Consider the following 15,506-nt stretch of genomic DNA (forward strand, 5'->3'; position numbering starts at 1 on the left):
GTCATATGCCTAATAATATAACCACGATACTAACCTTTGTGAGGATATCATGTAAAATGAGCAAAGGCTCATCTAAATGTACATATTCTCTTGTTTATATGAAAGATATATGAGGAATCATATTAGAGATCTAAAAGATCATATACATGGACATACTCTATAGGATTTATAGAAGATGTTTGAGAGGATAATGTACCCTGCTCATCCGTTAGTTGTTATGGAACAGAAATGAGGGGTCAACCTAGATGACAAGGACGTCTTTTAGATGTATAAACTTACTTATTCTTATAAAACATATATAAGGGGATTAGGTATGATGACTAGGGGATCATCATCTAGATGTAAGTTAATATTTTATTATGGTAAAATTATGAGGGGGTCACGGCAAATGAGCAGGGGATCATCTAGATAAACATTTAGATGATTTTGATGTACACATACTATATCTATTTGTAAATTATATAAGGTGATCTCGTAAGATGACCAGGGGTATTTAAGATGTTAATAGTTTCTAGTTATCTGAAACACGAATGAGGGGATCACACAATGCTTATATTATCGTCTGTACGTAGAAATTTTCTGGTTCTCAAAGGAAAATGTTAGAAGATCACTTAAAATGACAAAGAGATCATAAAAACTTCCTTTGCTTTTGTTCTGATATATATATATGAAGGGATCATCAAAGCTGACTATCAGGTCATCTTATCTATCTAAATGTACTTGTACTGTAGATATTAAAGAACATAATATGTGATCCTAAATAATTTCCAAGATTTTATTTAAATACATACATTAGTTCTTATGGAACATACATGAGGGTATCACATATATGTACATATAGTCATTATGGACCATGTACGAGGATATCATTTGAGATGACCGAAGATTATCTACATGTACATATGCTCGTAAAGCGACCATAGGATCATGAACAATTACCATATTTGTATGAAGTATGTATGAAGGGATCACGTTAGGCGACCAGGGTATAAAACATAGGTACATATACTCTATTCATTATGAACCATGTATGAGGTTATCATGTGAGATGACCAGGAAATTATCTTTATGTACATATACTCGTTAAGCGACCAGGGGATCATTTAGATGAAGATATACTCTATTCATTATGGAACATGTATGAGGGAACCGTGTAAGATGACCAGGGTATCATTTAGTTTAGATGTACATATACTTTGTTTATTATCGAAAATATATCAGGAGATCACGTAAGACAAGGGGATCGTGTTGATGACAAATTCTATGTTTATTATTGAACATGTATTGTTTGATTACGTAAGATGACCATTAAGATATACATATAAACTCTTTTTTTATCACGGAACTGATGTGTGGGATCAAGGTTAAATGACAGGCTATCTAGATGAAACATATGCCCTATTTGTTATGGAAATTGTATGAGGGGATTACGTAAGACGACCAGGTGATGATATAGATGTTCATTTTCTCTGAAGTTTGTAAGAGGATCTCGTAACACAATCATGTCGATGTCGATGACTGGTGATCATGTCGATGTACATTTACTCTATTCATATGTATGAGTGGATTACACAAGACTATCAGAGGGCCATTAGATGTACATAGACTTTTTAATGGAAAAGGATATTTCGGGATCAGTTTAAATAATCAAGGAATCTATATGTATATATAACCTATTTATTATGTGGGGATCACGTAAGAGGACTAGGGCTCCTCTAGATATAAATATATTCTATTTATTATGGAACATGCATAAGGCCATCATGTAAGATGGCCAGGAGATGATCTAGATGTACATGTACTGTTTTTTCTTTCTTTGAACAGATATGAAGAGATCACGTAAGATGCAGCTAGTAAGATGACCGGGGATCCTTCTAGATATACATAAACTCTAATTATTATGGAATATGTATGAGGGAATCACTTAAAATGACCAAATGGTTATAAAAATGTTTCAATACTCTAGTCTTATAAAAAGAAATTATGGGGGAATCACATAAGCTGATCAGGGATCCTTAAATGTACATATACTTTAGTTCTGTTCAAACATGTATGAGATTTCTAGCGGATCATTTAAATGTACAAATACTCAAAAATTAGATAGCATGTATAAGGGAATCAGTAAGATGACCAGGTTGTTACCTAGATGTACATGTTCTTTTCATTTTAGAATTATGTATGAGGGGTTCATGGAAGACCCCAATGTTGTTCATATACTTTGTTTCATATTGAACTTATTAAGTGACGTTAGATGAGCAGAGGATCATTTTCTGTTTTTCCAGAATATGTATGAATGGTTCGTGCAAGATGATATAGTTTGACAAAGCTGTTCGTAACTTTAGTTCTTAAGCAACATAGTAAATCTAGTAGAATATATTTTTCAAAGTGATTAACCAAATTCCACTACCTTATCTCCTCATCACACCTAATCACCTCATATATGTTAAAAAAGAACTAGTCTAAAAAGAGTGTTTTTACATCTCAAAGACCTCCTGGTCATCTGAGGTGACCCCTCATACATGTTTCATAACAAATTATGTATATGTACATCTAGATGATCCCTTGCTCATCTTACATTATCCCCTCATACATCTTTTATAAAAAAAAATCTTGATATAATTTTCTCATATATCTTTCATATAAAAGTATATGGACATTAAGATGATCCTTTAGTCATCAAACATGAAAACCTCACATAGGTTCATATCGTTGTTAAATTATTAGGCATGTGAAACACCATTATTATAAGATTGTACGTCCTAAAGACTTTAAATTATATTTCCATTTTTAGACATACATATATATTTATACAGAGGATTGAGCATATGCAATATTTACAAGTGACATTCAGAGGGACACTGATCAAGTCCACTATACTATTGTCTAGTTAATTCAGGATGATAATGCTTTATCATAAATTTGTGCTTAATCTGTAGGCGGGGATTAATTTGCCAAGTGTTAGAAAATTGTGATTCTATCCCATGATTCAAATTATCGAATAAATAAATTTCAGTATACAATAAATATTTTTCATTATACAATATATATTTTCTAATATAGAACATACATATAGAAAATTATAATACACAAATACCTTTATGATGAACAACTTTTAAGTAGGATAGAATAAATATTATGGTAAAGAATATAAAAATTAGCGTAATACAGTATAAAATATTGGATAAAGACCAAAAATAGATTGATTGAATTTTGCAACGTTTAACATGCCATTCCCGTTAAAAGAATTGACTGTATGCATTCAATCTACCACAAAAAAGATTGTTCAATACACCGATTTCTCGTATACGTGACCGGTATCTTTAAAGTATAATTGATCTTTACAGTTTACGTGACTGTGAGATAAATTGATTATGTATGCGTTGATCTATTTTAGGAATAGTGTTTGATAACTGTTCAAAAGTCTCCGCTGTTATTAAAAAAAGAATAGTTTGACTTTTAAATTGGATTCGCCCAAAATGGTCACATTTTCCATGAGTATTTTAAATATTGATAAAAAAAATAGTTAGTTCATTCTTTTGTTCTTTCTTGAAAAGAAAATGTTGATAGATTTATATCCACTGAATATGAATATTAATATATTGAATAATACTATAATTGTTCTACAACGATTTATTATCTGCTACATGCATATATAGATATATAATATCGAATCATGTTTCTTCTTACATTTCTCAACGACGTTTATATAATGATAATGTTTTCTTAGTGTGTTTGCATATATTATACTTAACACTATCATAAAATTATTTATGGCATTAGTGTCGTTAAAGATGTTTGCAGAATGTTTCATTACTCGATTATGTAAACGTATGTAAATGTTAACTTACGGTTTATGTAAATAATAGGGGATTGTAGTTCTTGATTGGTGTGTATCAAACGTATATTTTACAGAACAAGTAAGTTATATTACAATAACGTTTGAATATTTAGTATTTCCTATAAACAAAATAATTTTACCAAACATGACATCTGTAAGAGCCCAATTAAACGACACTGGCATATTTCTATCGTACATCTGTCTCTTATAATAACAGATATCTTTAAAATTACTATATAAATGTCCTTTACATATATTTCTGACAACAGTTTTATTTTGATTGAATGATTTAATTGTTTTTTTTAAATATCATTCTTCTGTATTTACAACGTTCCTGAATTATCTAAAGAAATGCGTTAAAGCGCTTTATTTGTCGTTATAAAACAAACAAAAAAATATTTGTTTTTTTTTCAAAACCAACACGAATATGATTATTACGGTTTCTCCGATGAACAACGTAAATTAATTACTATCATTGAATATAAATATTTTATGCAAAGCATGTATATTTCTTATAAAGGTCGTATGACTTTAAAAAATTAAAGAATAAAAGAGGAAGAAATGGAAATGCACACTTTTAGATATATATACAATTTCCTGTTCAACTATAAATGAAACGGAATATCCGCTTTGTCAGACTAATTCCTGACGTATTAAATGTCAAGGAACGGTACCCAATAGCTTATGGCATTTTAGTAAGTACATGTATTTCTAATCTATCGTTAACTCATGATAAAACTTTCTAATGCACTGTAACAAAATTTTCAAATCCAGTCGAAGTCCTGTTCAGCTTGTCTAGTTATTCCTACTATTTCAAGAACCGAATATCAGTTTTGTATTTTTGAAAGCTGACAATGAGGACATCGGATGTGACATCGTAGCTTTTCCTTTGCTAATTGGACAACAAACAGTCCATTTCTCGATGAGATATTTTTCATGACCTTTACTTCTGGTATCGATATCTTTGTCCATCTTAAATCTTTGGGGAATGTGCTCGCCAGAAGTTCTTCATGTCGAATATAGCTAATATCTTGATCAAATAAGTACCAACTGTTGTAAAATCTGATCCAATAGCCGTTACAGAAAAGATAGTCCATCATTTGGCCATTCGATTCAAGCTCAAGTAGCTTTATCTGGTAACTTTGAGATGTGAGTGACCAGTAGGTACGCGTCAAACAATAGCAACGATCGTTGTTATATATGACAAACCCATTATTTGTCGAAGACAATGTATATCCTGTATCCTGCTCTAAACAAAATGTTTCCATTTTGTAATTTACAAAATCAAACAGTAAAACAGAATTGTTCTCTTTTGAGAGCAATGCTACTGTAGAACATGTACTATTTAAGCATGCTTGTGAAATTTCAATGTTCCTCAAAGACAATATTGGTACAATTTCTACATCTCCAATATTGACGTTTCCAATGTAAACCGTGGTATAAATCGTATCTTTGACAGTCAAATTCTGATCCTCGCTACGAAATAGTGCTGAGTATGGTTCTTCATTATCAGAAATAATCTTTATTCTGGCTCGTGATGATTCAATACCAATGTTACTTGATGAAGGTCCGGGACACTCTGCATCAATATGTATATAATCAGCAAGTGTTTCTATAATTTGAACATTTTTCCTGGTGAGAACAAGCAAAGTGTTATCTGCTAGGCATACATTTGTAATTGTTTTGTCACATATGTCCTCATCTTTCAGGGCAAACTTGTACTGGTGTATGTTGTGAGTTTCTAAATTCAAGGTCGTAAATATGGGCATCAAGTGACATTCGGCATTAAAATATACAATGTCACTTTTGGTAAAATATACCTCAGGTGTTGTGTTCCTAATGCCAGAAATATTTCTATGAAGGATATCGTAGCTGTTTTCCGGAATCAATTTACACCAAGTGTCGCTTTGAAGATCAAGGCCCAAAAGAGAACCTTTCTCGCCAGACATAATCAGTACATCACGTTTGCATTCACTTCCATGAGGCGTTATTACAACATCTTTTGACAGTAAAATTTCGTTTACCAGTTTAACAGAAGATGCTTCCCTCAACACAGAATCTGTTACATCTTGTATGTCAATTGTTTCAAATAGTTCAATAATATTTGTTTTTATCTCATCGGAGTTTTCTCTGATCCATTTTATTAGAAACGATAACCTTTCGTCCATTGTTACATAGGAAAGCCTTTCATCCGTAAAAAATCTTTTGATTAATTCCTTTGAAAATTGCAATGCCTCCTGTTTTTGCAAAACTTCGGGCAAATGGCTTTCTATATAAGCCATACAGTTTGGAACTTCAAAATTGTATACCGAGGATAGTTGATAGACGAACATGTGTGTTTCTTCTGTAATTTCAGAGGAACACAGCCAATTAATGCAGTAAGTTTTAAGACCTGCAATCATAAAGTATTCTGCTTGTTGAAGGAGAAGCTCTACATTGTCTACGTTTATATCTGGCACCACGCCATATAGATACATGATGGCCATTTCAACTGAATTGGACGTACCAACACTCACTTCCACCACACCTGCAATAAAATTCATTTTAAGATATAGTTATAAAACTCCTCCATTATCGTCTATAATTTGCAAAGATTTTGTGCAAGACAAAAGCTATCATTTCTTACGCATCTTCATCATCATGTTTAACATTGTACACTGTAACAAACAATAAAACAGGCAAACGCAAAAATAAAGACGATAAATGATATCCACTTAATGATATAGCTGGCTTGAAACATATCAATAAATATATTCTATTTCGATAGACGATGATAACGTCAACATCGTTTCCGTCATATCGAAAGATAAAACAAAGCACGAAAGAAACAAATTCTATTGTAAACAAATGATAGACATTGTAATTCTGGCAATCTCGATACGGATATTTTGTAGAATAGAAAACCATATCGGAAGGGAGGATCACACATTCCAGGACCACCATCCGTCTTCTCAAGACAAGGACTATACTTACACTGACTGATCGGTGCTGTATCGTACTAACTTATATGTCGTTTAACATGAATTCCTTTAATTCAATAATTAAATCTATTAAATGCTTTTATATTTAGAAATTTGACTTTCATTCTTGAGCCAAAATTGTCAGGATCAAAGTGGGAAATGCGGAGAGACCACCAAGCCCCCGTCAATATTCCCGTGCTCCCCAAAGGGTAGATCCTGTAATTTAACTACCTCTATTCCAAAATAAAAAAAAACTGTAATTATTTATGGAAAATATATATAATAATTTTTTTATTAAACTTAGTTAAACGCCCGCTAAATGTTATTTCCGTTCTTGGGGACACAAATGCACACTTTCAAACGCAGTTAAATGAAATCGGAAATATTAAAAACAGTTAACGAAAATCGCAAAAAAACTTTGCAAACTGAAAGAAACACTTTTATGAAACAGAATTTGAACGATGCACACAGGCATAAATTTGCCAAAACAGACACGGACTACAGATTGTTACTTAAAAAAGAGAAAGAAAAATACCTAACTGACAAGCACATTATTTTGATTGTATATCCTTCGTCTTGACTTTCAGTAAATCTACACCTAAAGTCATGCAATCATCAACAGATAACACTTTTTATTTCTAATCAATAAATAGAATTATATTATAGTTTAAATTAATTCATATATTAGTGACATATTAAGTTTGTAGACATTAATGAAGGTGAAAAGAATGTTATACACTCTTTGAGTATACTTAAACCTATTTACCATTTTGCTTTTCCATAAAGTTTGCTCTTATTGCTCTGTCAAAATAAGGACTAGTGACCAGCACGCATCGGTGAAATCGTTTTGTCTGAAAAGGTAAAACAAATTTTACCTGCTTATATAAAGATAAAGTGAGTGCCTTCTATAGATATATCAATATATCAAAGTAATTGGTAAACATGTAAAAATGAATATCTTTCAGAATGATTTGACATAAACTAATTCATAGCAAAGTTTCAAACAATTAATCATTTCTTGTTATAAAAAATTTACCCATAATCCAACGTTCACTGTGAAGTCACACAGCATTGATTGTTCCTCAACTTGTTGAACAAGGTATCTGAATTTGGATTTTGGTTTAAAATGTTTCTCCATTTTTTCAAGCCATCTAAACCTGACTGGAATGAGAATTAATCCTTCTTTATGATACGCAGTTTCCTATTAAAATATTTAAGCACCATTAATACATTATTCACATATTAATACGCCATGCACAAGTAATATGCTCGGATTACATATAAATATATTGCAGAAAACTACATATAAGAATTTATTTAAAGTATCTTAGAATATGATAACAGTAAACCATGGTAAACCGTATGGGACCTGTCCTCCTATCCATGATTTTGAGTTATTTGCCTGCTCTTAAATTTTATGATTTATTATATTTTTTAATTTAAGAGCAGATAAATTATAAGTTTAAAAAACCATATTCTATCTATTGGTTTACTATTAGCTTTTCATTATACGTATCAGTGGAAACAATGCTAAAGTTCCCTTCAAACAGTTTAAGTAATAAATAGGAAAACCAGCATCAACAAATAAGGGTGGCATTCAATTAATGCAGACTTAATCAAACGACTAATAACTATCCTTGATATTTTAGTAAATCACTCAATTAAAATTAATGTCAGATGAATAAAATGCAGAAAAAATGCTTACTTTGTGAGATATATACCCTTGAATTAATGCAAAATTTTCAAATTTAAGTTCAGATAAAACTCGAACGAGTTTGTATTCCTATTTTAAGAAAAAACATAATTATTTTTATTTTGTAGTAACATATGCCTTTTTAAAGTTAAAATATCATAAATTACAACCTGGAACTAGTCCGGATTTTTGTCACCCGCATTGAAATCCCGCCAACAGTTTGGCCGGTAAAAGCCGGACATTATTTTTGCTATTTTAAACTCTGGCGACCATTTAGTGCAGTGAACCGGAACGTGCCGGCGATATGCACGCTAAAGACAGGTAGTGATCAATCTTGTGAAATATTTTTCGAAAGTTCACAAGCAGTTTGACATTTGACAGCCGGACAAGATTTTTCTATTTAAATCTCTAGTTGCAATTTTTTTGCAGAAAAGCTAAACGTGGCAAAGGTATGCACAGCAAAGGTTTGTAATGATCACTCCCATCAAGTTACATCGAAATCCTGCCAGAAGTTTGTCCGGTGAAAGACAATATTTTTTCTATTTGAAGCTCTGGTGGCCGACTTTTGCAGCAATGCTGAACGTGCTGGCGTTTTGCAAGTCTAAGGTAGGTACCTTTCACTTATGTGAAGTTTCGTTGAAATTCCACTTGCAGTATGACCATGACTTTCCTATTTATAACTACTTTGGCGGCAAATGTGTGCAGCAAAGCGGAACGTGCCCACAATATGCACAACGGAGACATAATTACGTGTAACATTATTTATAAGGATATAGAATTGTTAACAATTCGTATTAGTTAGGAATTTTTATGACTAAAAATGAAATTATATCAAAGCAATTTTACAGGACTATGTTATACTTTAGTTTTTTATTAAATAAATCATAAAGAACATTTACCTGATGAAAATCCGTACGTTCAAAGAACTAAAATTTCAATTAATGTATTATGTTAACCTCCCCATATCTATTCACCTTTTTAACTCTGGCACAATCACTAATCAATAGTCATTACGTACACTTGTTTCATGTATGTGTTGGGTCTATTTTTAGAAGACATTATTTAAATATATATACTCTACAGATAAGATATGTGCAATTTTTAATAACCACCGAGAAGTTGTTTTCAATCAATCAATTATTGTTGGGTCGTAAGTTTTAATTTTAATATTGAAGTTTTAATATTGTAATTTAGGTTCGCAAACGATTGATTGGTTGATCAGTGATTTAGATTGATAAAAGGGCATACTTCCTTTCGTGGAAATTGAAGTTATATTTGGACATTACGTAGTTTCATGTGACCTAAAATATACATTTAGGTCCTAATCTTCACGTGAAGTACGGAATTAAAAAAGAATTTATAAATAAATATTACTTGACTATGTAAGTAAACCATAATGGTATTCTTTACAGAAAACTTACAGAAGATAATTTAATGTCATTAGATAATTTGCTTTGCTCAAATAACAATATAGGTTATAATTATGTACTATAATTTTAAGCTTTCTATACATGTCTTCTATTCATCATGTTCGATTATTTAAATTGTTTGTCATTTACGCATGCATATGCGTGTTCATAGGCGAACTATTACGCATGCGCATGTGTGAAATGTAATAAAGTGGACTGAAAAACGAAATTACTGATAATTACTAGACTTTTATTTATATATTATCAAGAAAATGGAGGTTGAAAAGACACATGATCCGGAGTCAAATTTCGAGTTCCTCGTTCTCCAGGTTGATGAACAATCCGAATTTTGTGACGTCACAGTCATTAGTGGAGATTGGGTTAGTTTATAAAATGTTGTTCTTTTTATAAATTGAATGTACTTTAATATCATAATTTAAAAAATATTCTTTTTATAATATGAATTAAATATATAACCACGATAAACATGTCTGAAAATTGTTGTTTATTTCACACTTTTTATCAAGATAAATACATATGCTATTTACAATTTTATATTATTACTAATTTGCAAAACAAATGGAAAGATGGAAGGCAAATGTGATTTGTGAACCTACATAGACGACAATGGAGATGGCCCAGTGAAACACACACTCACTCATAATCTTTAAGTCTGCATTCTAAATTTTTTGTTTTTGTGAAATGATATTGTCAGAAAATACCAAATATTTAAAATGGTATAGAAGTGTTTAGTGTTAATGCTAAATTCTTTAACTGATTTAAAATTTCAGAAGAAGAGATTTCATAGATGTGTGCTTACAGCAAGTCTACTGTTTCAGACCATAGTAGACATACAAATTGGCAACGCCAAGACAGGTAACACTATACATTAGAATAATATTTACAGTGACTTGAATCTAGGCAAAAAAAACCTTATTTGAAACATTCTTTTTTGTCTATCAAAAGTATGATAATTTTAATAAGATGTATTTTTAATTTCTAGGCAATGTTCTTGAGAAACATGGCAGAATACAGGATACCAAACTTGAGATAATGATTGACACGTCCCCTGATGTTGTGGAGATGGCAATTATGTTCTTGTACGGAAAAGTCCCTGCGTTTACTATCAGTAATATAGGGGACCTTCTGGAATTAGCAGAATACCTAATAATACCAAGCCTAAAACATGCCTGCATAGATTGGCTGGAACAAATAGATTATTCTAAAGTAAATTGTATGCATGTCATCAAATTGTCTACAAAGTTTGATTTTGATATAAAGACTTGCAAAAAATACATAGAAAGTCATATACCAGAGACGTTTCTCCTTGATGAGGCAGTTGACCTTTCCTTTGAAACAGTGGAGTACTTTTTCAGGGATAAAAGATTTTCGTACGTAGACATGGACGTAAAGTTGGGATTTCTTATAAAATGGGCGAATAAGCATCCTAAAGAGTCGATGAAAATAAGTGTCAGTCAAGTAATAGACACAATTGATCTAAAGGAAGTATCCATTAATGTTTTGGAAAAGGCAAAGAATAATGCTACTTTTAATAGTCTGATCGATTTAGAAAACAGAGTTTGTCAATCGAAGCAAGATTATTTCAGAAAACGTGTGCTGATAATGGCATCTGGGGAATCTTATTTTGCCTGCTTAGATCTTCAGGAAAGCCGTTGGTATAGATTACATTCTAGATATTTCGACAGATACCGATATCGTGAGGAAATTATCGGTGTAAGAAATGATAACCCTGAAGTGTGTATGGAGGAAGTTTATTCTAGTAAAGATATTATGACAACTGTTGACTTAGAATCTGATGAGATACGTACATATAGGCTTCAACTAGAACTTGACTATTTTACAGATAAAGATGAAGATATTGTCGATGTAGAGATCGCTCATGTTAACTTAAGCAACGATATTGTAGTTGCAGTAGTACAAATAACTGTACAAATCTTTGTTCATTGTGATATTCACCAAGATGTACGGGATAACTTTTCTTCCGGTGACGAAAGGGAATGTCAAGATATTATAAATGCCGTCTTGCAGACACAAGTCTGTCGCGAAATCAGTTCAAACGAGAATGGGGACTATGCCTTATGCGTCGTACATTTACCAGGAACAAAAGATATTGTAGAACCAAGTGCAGGATCATCATCATCCAGTTACACAAGAAATGTCACAAGCTTATTCATTGGAAACACTTCGGAAGAAGATGTAGAAACGCAACCAGTGTTTTCTTTTCGGAATGAAATTGTAACTCAAATGTGTATGAATAATCGTTCTGTTTTGGCTATGCTAACAAAATCAGACAATTTCGTTCATGTGATACTGTATGACGTATTGAATTATAAGATGGACCGCTTATTAACGTTGCAGAAAAAAGAGTACGAAATTTGTCCGTCTGACAATGGCTTTATTATCTACAATGATACTAACTGTTTCTGTCTGACAAAACTATCAATACCATTCTTCTCTAAGACTTATAAGATTGAAACATTAAGACTGGAAAATGGAGTAGGTTGGTTTATCAAGTATCGCTATCAATGTGGACTGTGGATAAGAATATTACGCAGAAGCTTGAACGATGATCTTGAACTCCAATGTGTATCGCATGAAGAACTGGCTATGAGTCATTCTTCACAGGATGTAAATTGGAAAAATATGCCTATTCCTGAAGACAACACACTTTTTGAGAATCGCAGTGATCTAGAAAATGCTTTTGTAGTTCCTTTATCAAAAAGAAAGCTACGATGTGATATTGCATGCCCACATTGCAAATAAATAAACGTGTCTTAATATTATCCATAACTTAGTTTGTTGAAATCATATAACATGTTTATTAATCATCTGACGATACAAAAATGAATGCAACTAGGCCAATCTCTCGCGTTTAACCACGTTTTGCACGAACTCATATGTGATATGATTGTGTAAGCTTTAATTGATACAATACATGTGTAAATCAGTTCAGTCGAGTTTTGACAATTGGTTGATTAACACTATCTATTCGTGTATACTAAAGCTTAAATGGTTGGGAAAAGGTCTCCTTTCACTGACCAATAACTGTCCTATTTTAATTTTACGGACGGTGTCGACTAACGGACAGTCAATAGAGGAGGACTAAAATGGGGACAATATCTGAAATCAAAGTGTTTGTATTCATATTAAGGACATCAAACTAAAATTAAACTTTCATGCCATGTATGTTTTGATTAAACCCTGTGTACTGTACGGTAGAATACAGACACTATTAGATTTATATGGTATACGGCAATTTATGTATCAATAATATATTCCTTCATACACACCGTCACCAAAGAGTAAAGGGTTTCAATGTTTAAACTTCATTATGATTAAGATTTGCTCTCTTAAGCAATGCTTGGCTTCAGGATCATTTCGAATTTTCACTCAGCTAATCAATAACTAGCATTCACATTTTTGCATTTCATTAGTTTCATTTTTTTTACTGATGGGTGACGAAATATTAACGCGTGTGTTTTTGTATGCTCAAATAATGTTATGCGCCAGGTAATCTGTTCGCCCATCTGTTAATAGTTTTCGTGTCCGGTCTGTATCTTCAGAATAGGTGGACGGAAATGGAAACTACAGCAATATTTATCATGATGAGTAATGTGCAGAGCGCAAGTTTGACCAATTTTTCTGTATCCATTCCAAATTCTGTGTCCGCACTATATCTGTTGAACCGATAGAAATAACTTAAAACATTTTGGGAGAAATATTACTCATAATGAGACGGTGTACAGAACACAGGTTCAGGGTTCCCGCGAAACAAACTTGCTACACTCAGTGGATTACTTTATTATATAGACTTATATATGAAGACACATTTCAGTTCCACTGTGTGAAACTACAATGTATAGATCCTTAGATATTTGCATGTAGCATTGCCTGGTTGACCTTTACAAAACTGATATGAATCATGTCCCTTGGTTCAATATTGCCTCCTACCCAGGGACTTATATATAAAAATTATAACTGATACTTATTATGTGAAACTACGATGACAAATGATTCGGTAATTGGCATTTAACATCACATTGTGAACCACAACATAACTGGTATTAATCATGTCTTAGGTCAATATTTGCCTCGTCAAGAATTTAGGTATTTGGCATGTAGCATCAATCTGTAGATGTCTACAACTGCAAAGTTATATCGGTCATGACCATCAGGTCAAAATTGGTCCTGCCCTGTGAGTCGCTTGTTTTAACTAGACTAAGGTGTAAAAAAACACCTCTTTTCTTCATGTGGATAAAGTATTATGAATTTAGTCATATCATATAAACCGTATTAGCTCTTAAGATTTGACATTACTGGAAATAGTAGACGTGTGTCCCTTTTAAATGTCAGATGAGGTCAAAGAGTCATGCACATTTTATAAAATTTAAAAAAAGAACTTTTTTTTCAACTTACATGAAGTTTATTCATTTATTTAAATGACATCACAAGTAAAGCGATGAAAAAATACATATCAGCATACTTCAAATAAAGAATGTTTCAACGTCTTTTTTGGGGAGGTCGTGGGGGGGGGGTGGGTTGGGGTTGTGGAAATGTTGGTGATAAATTGTTAGCACCATCAAAAATGAAAAGAAATCTAGCACCATCATTGCTTTTATTGACAGAGATGTTCGGTAAATACCAATGCCAGTGGCATTAACATCTATGCTTGTATGCCTAGGTTTTGATTTATGTCAGGTAAATGACAGTGTTTTTCTAATTGTGTGTCGAGTAGTTTTGTATACATTTTCATTATTTTGTATAGTCTAGGTTTCTGTTGTACGAATGTAACAACGTGTTATTTCTAACGTTAATCATACTTTTTCAATCATAACTGGGGTAAATTATTGATACAATATGGGTTCTAGTGATTTCGATAGTATCTCCCCGACGACAAAGGCACGGTATTCTATGCTTATTTATTGTATTGACATTGTGTATAAATACGTAACTACTGTGTCAAGTTGCCTTATGTAGATAGTTTTTACACTAGTGTAATATCTAGCTGTTTTAAATGGGTTTATCTAACGCTATCTATATGATAACATGTTATTTATAATGTTAAGCATGCTGTTCTTCCTGTGGTTTCGGAATGGATGAAATGCCCGCTTCTTTAGTTTCCTGTCTTACCACAGACACGATAAGACACTTATTAAATAAGGCTTTGATATAATCTTCTTGATTCAATAATTTAATTGTACAACAGTACAATCTTATGTTTACTCTTTCATCATCATTATAATTATTATTATTATTATTATTATTATTATTATTATTATTATTATTATTATTATTATGTGATAAAGTGCATGCTTACAGTATACTATATATTGTTCCTCCGTCGGTCAGCGTATATTCACTGCCATTACCTTATTATTATTATTTTAATTTCTCTTACACTAATTAATCAATACAATTTGATGACATACCTCATTTTTCCGCTCGTAATTTAACCACCACACATGCTCACAGCAGATACGTATTAGACGTTTACTTGCAAACATGAGATAACCCTCTGACAGTCCCTTTTGTTTTCAGTTTAAGCTTGATATAATCTATTAATTTCTTGCATATGTAATAAGATT

At 32.0% G+C, this 15,506-nt stretch overlaps 2 protein-coding genes across 4 annotated transcripts; one reads left to right on the forward strand and one right to left on the reverse strand.

Annotated features, from left to right (window-relative positions):
* Positions 1-4,580: 4,580 nt before the first annotated feature.
* LOC132752895 (uncharacterized) lies at positions 4,581-9,525 on the reverse strand. Of its 2 annotated transcripts, none has more exons than XM_060743299.1 (4): positions 9,391-9,525; positions 7,835-7,959; positions 7,565-7,649; positions 4,581-6,365 (listed from the first exon to the last, which is right to left on the reverse strand). In XM_060743299.1, exons 2-4 carry the CDS (start codon positions 7,934-7,936, stop codon positions 4,666-4,668), a joined length of 1,887 nt encoding a protein of 628 aa, XP_060599282.1. In that variant the 5' UTR covers positions 7,937-7,959; positions 9,391-9,525; the 3' UTR covers positions 4,581-4,665. The 2 variants fall into 2 exon arrangements, with proteins under 2 accessions (XP_060599282.1, XP_060599281.1); XM_060743298.1 differs by having other exon boundaries at positions 7,835-7,999; positions 9,391-9,469.
* Positions 9,526-9,572: 47 nt separating this feature from the next.
* LOC132752896 (uncharacterized) lies at positions 9,573-13,223 on the forward strand. 2 transcript variants are annotated; one of them, XM_060743302.1, is made up of 4 exons: positions 9,573-9,641; positions 10,170-10,280; positions 10,692-10,776; positions 10,904-13,223. In XM_060743302.1, the coding sequence occupies exons 2-4, from the start codon at positions 10,173-10,175 to the stop codon at positions 12,682-12,684; spliced, it is 1,974 nt and encodes a 657-aa protein (XP_060599285.1). In that variant the 5' UTR covers positions 9,573-9,641; positions 10,170-10,172; the 3' UTR covers positions 12,685-13,223. The 2 variants fall into 2 exon arrangements, with proteins under 2 accessions (XP_060599285.1, XP_060599284.1); XM_060743301.1 differs by lacking the exon at positions 9,573-9,641 and adding an exon at positions 9,654-9,873.
* The last annotated feature ends 2,283 nt before the right edge of the window (positions 13,224-15,506 follow it).

This window comes from Ruditapes philippinarum, unplaced genomic scaffold, assembly GCF_026571515.1.
Source record: "Ruditapes philippinarum isolate M1 unplaced genomic scaffold, ASM2657151v2 ctg421_1_1_1_1, whole genome shotgun sequence".
Lineage (NCBI taxonomy): Eukaryota > Metazoa > Mollusca > Bivalvia > Venerida > Veneridae > Ruditapes > Ruditapes philippinarum.

Bases quoted from the DNA above. Each gene is read 5' to 3' on its own strand.
- LOC132752896 (XM_060743302.1), top strand. From the start codon at position 10,173: ATGGAGGTTGAAAAGACACATGATCCGGAGTCAAATTTCGAGTTCCTC. The intron at 10,281-10,691 runs GTTAGTTTATAA...TTAAAATTTCAG, and splicing joins CAGTCATTAGTGGAGATTGG to AAGAAGAGATTTCATAGATG. The intron at 10,777-10,903 runs GTAACACTATAC...TTTAATTTCTAG, and splicing joins AATTGGCAACGCCAAGACAG to GCAATGTTCTTGAGAAACAT.
- LOC132752895 (XM_060743299.1), bottom strand. From the start codon at position 7,936: ATGGAGAAACATTTTAAACCAAAATCCAAATTCAGATACCTTGTTCAA. The intron at 7,650-7,834 runs GTAAATTTTTTA...TTACCTTTTCAG, and splicing joins CAGTGAACGTTGGATTATGG to ACAAAACGATTTCACCGATG. The intron at 6,366-7,564 runs GTAAATAGGTTT...ATTTTATTGCAG, and splicing joins CTTTATGGAAAAGCAAAATG to GTGTGGTGGAAGTGAGTGTT.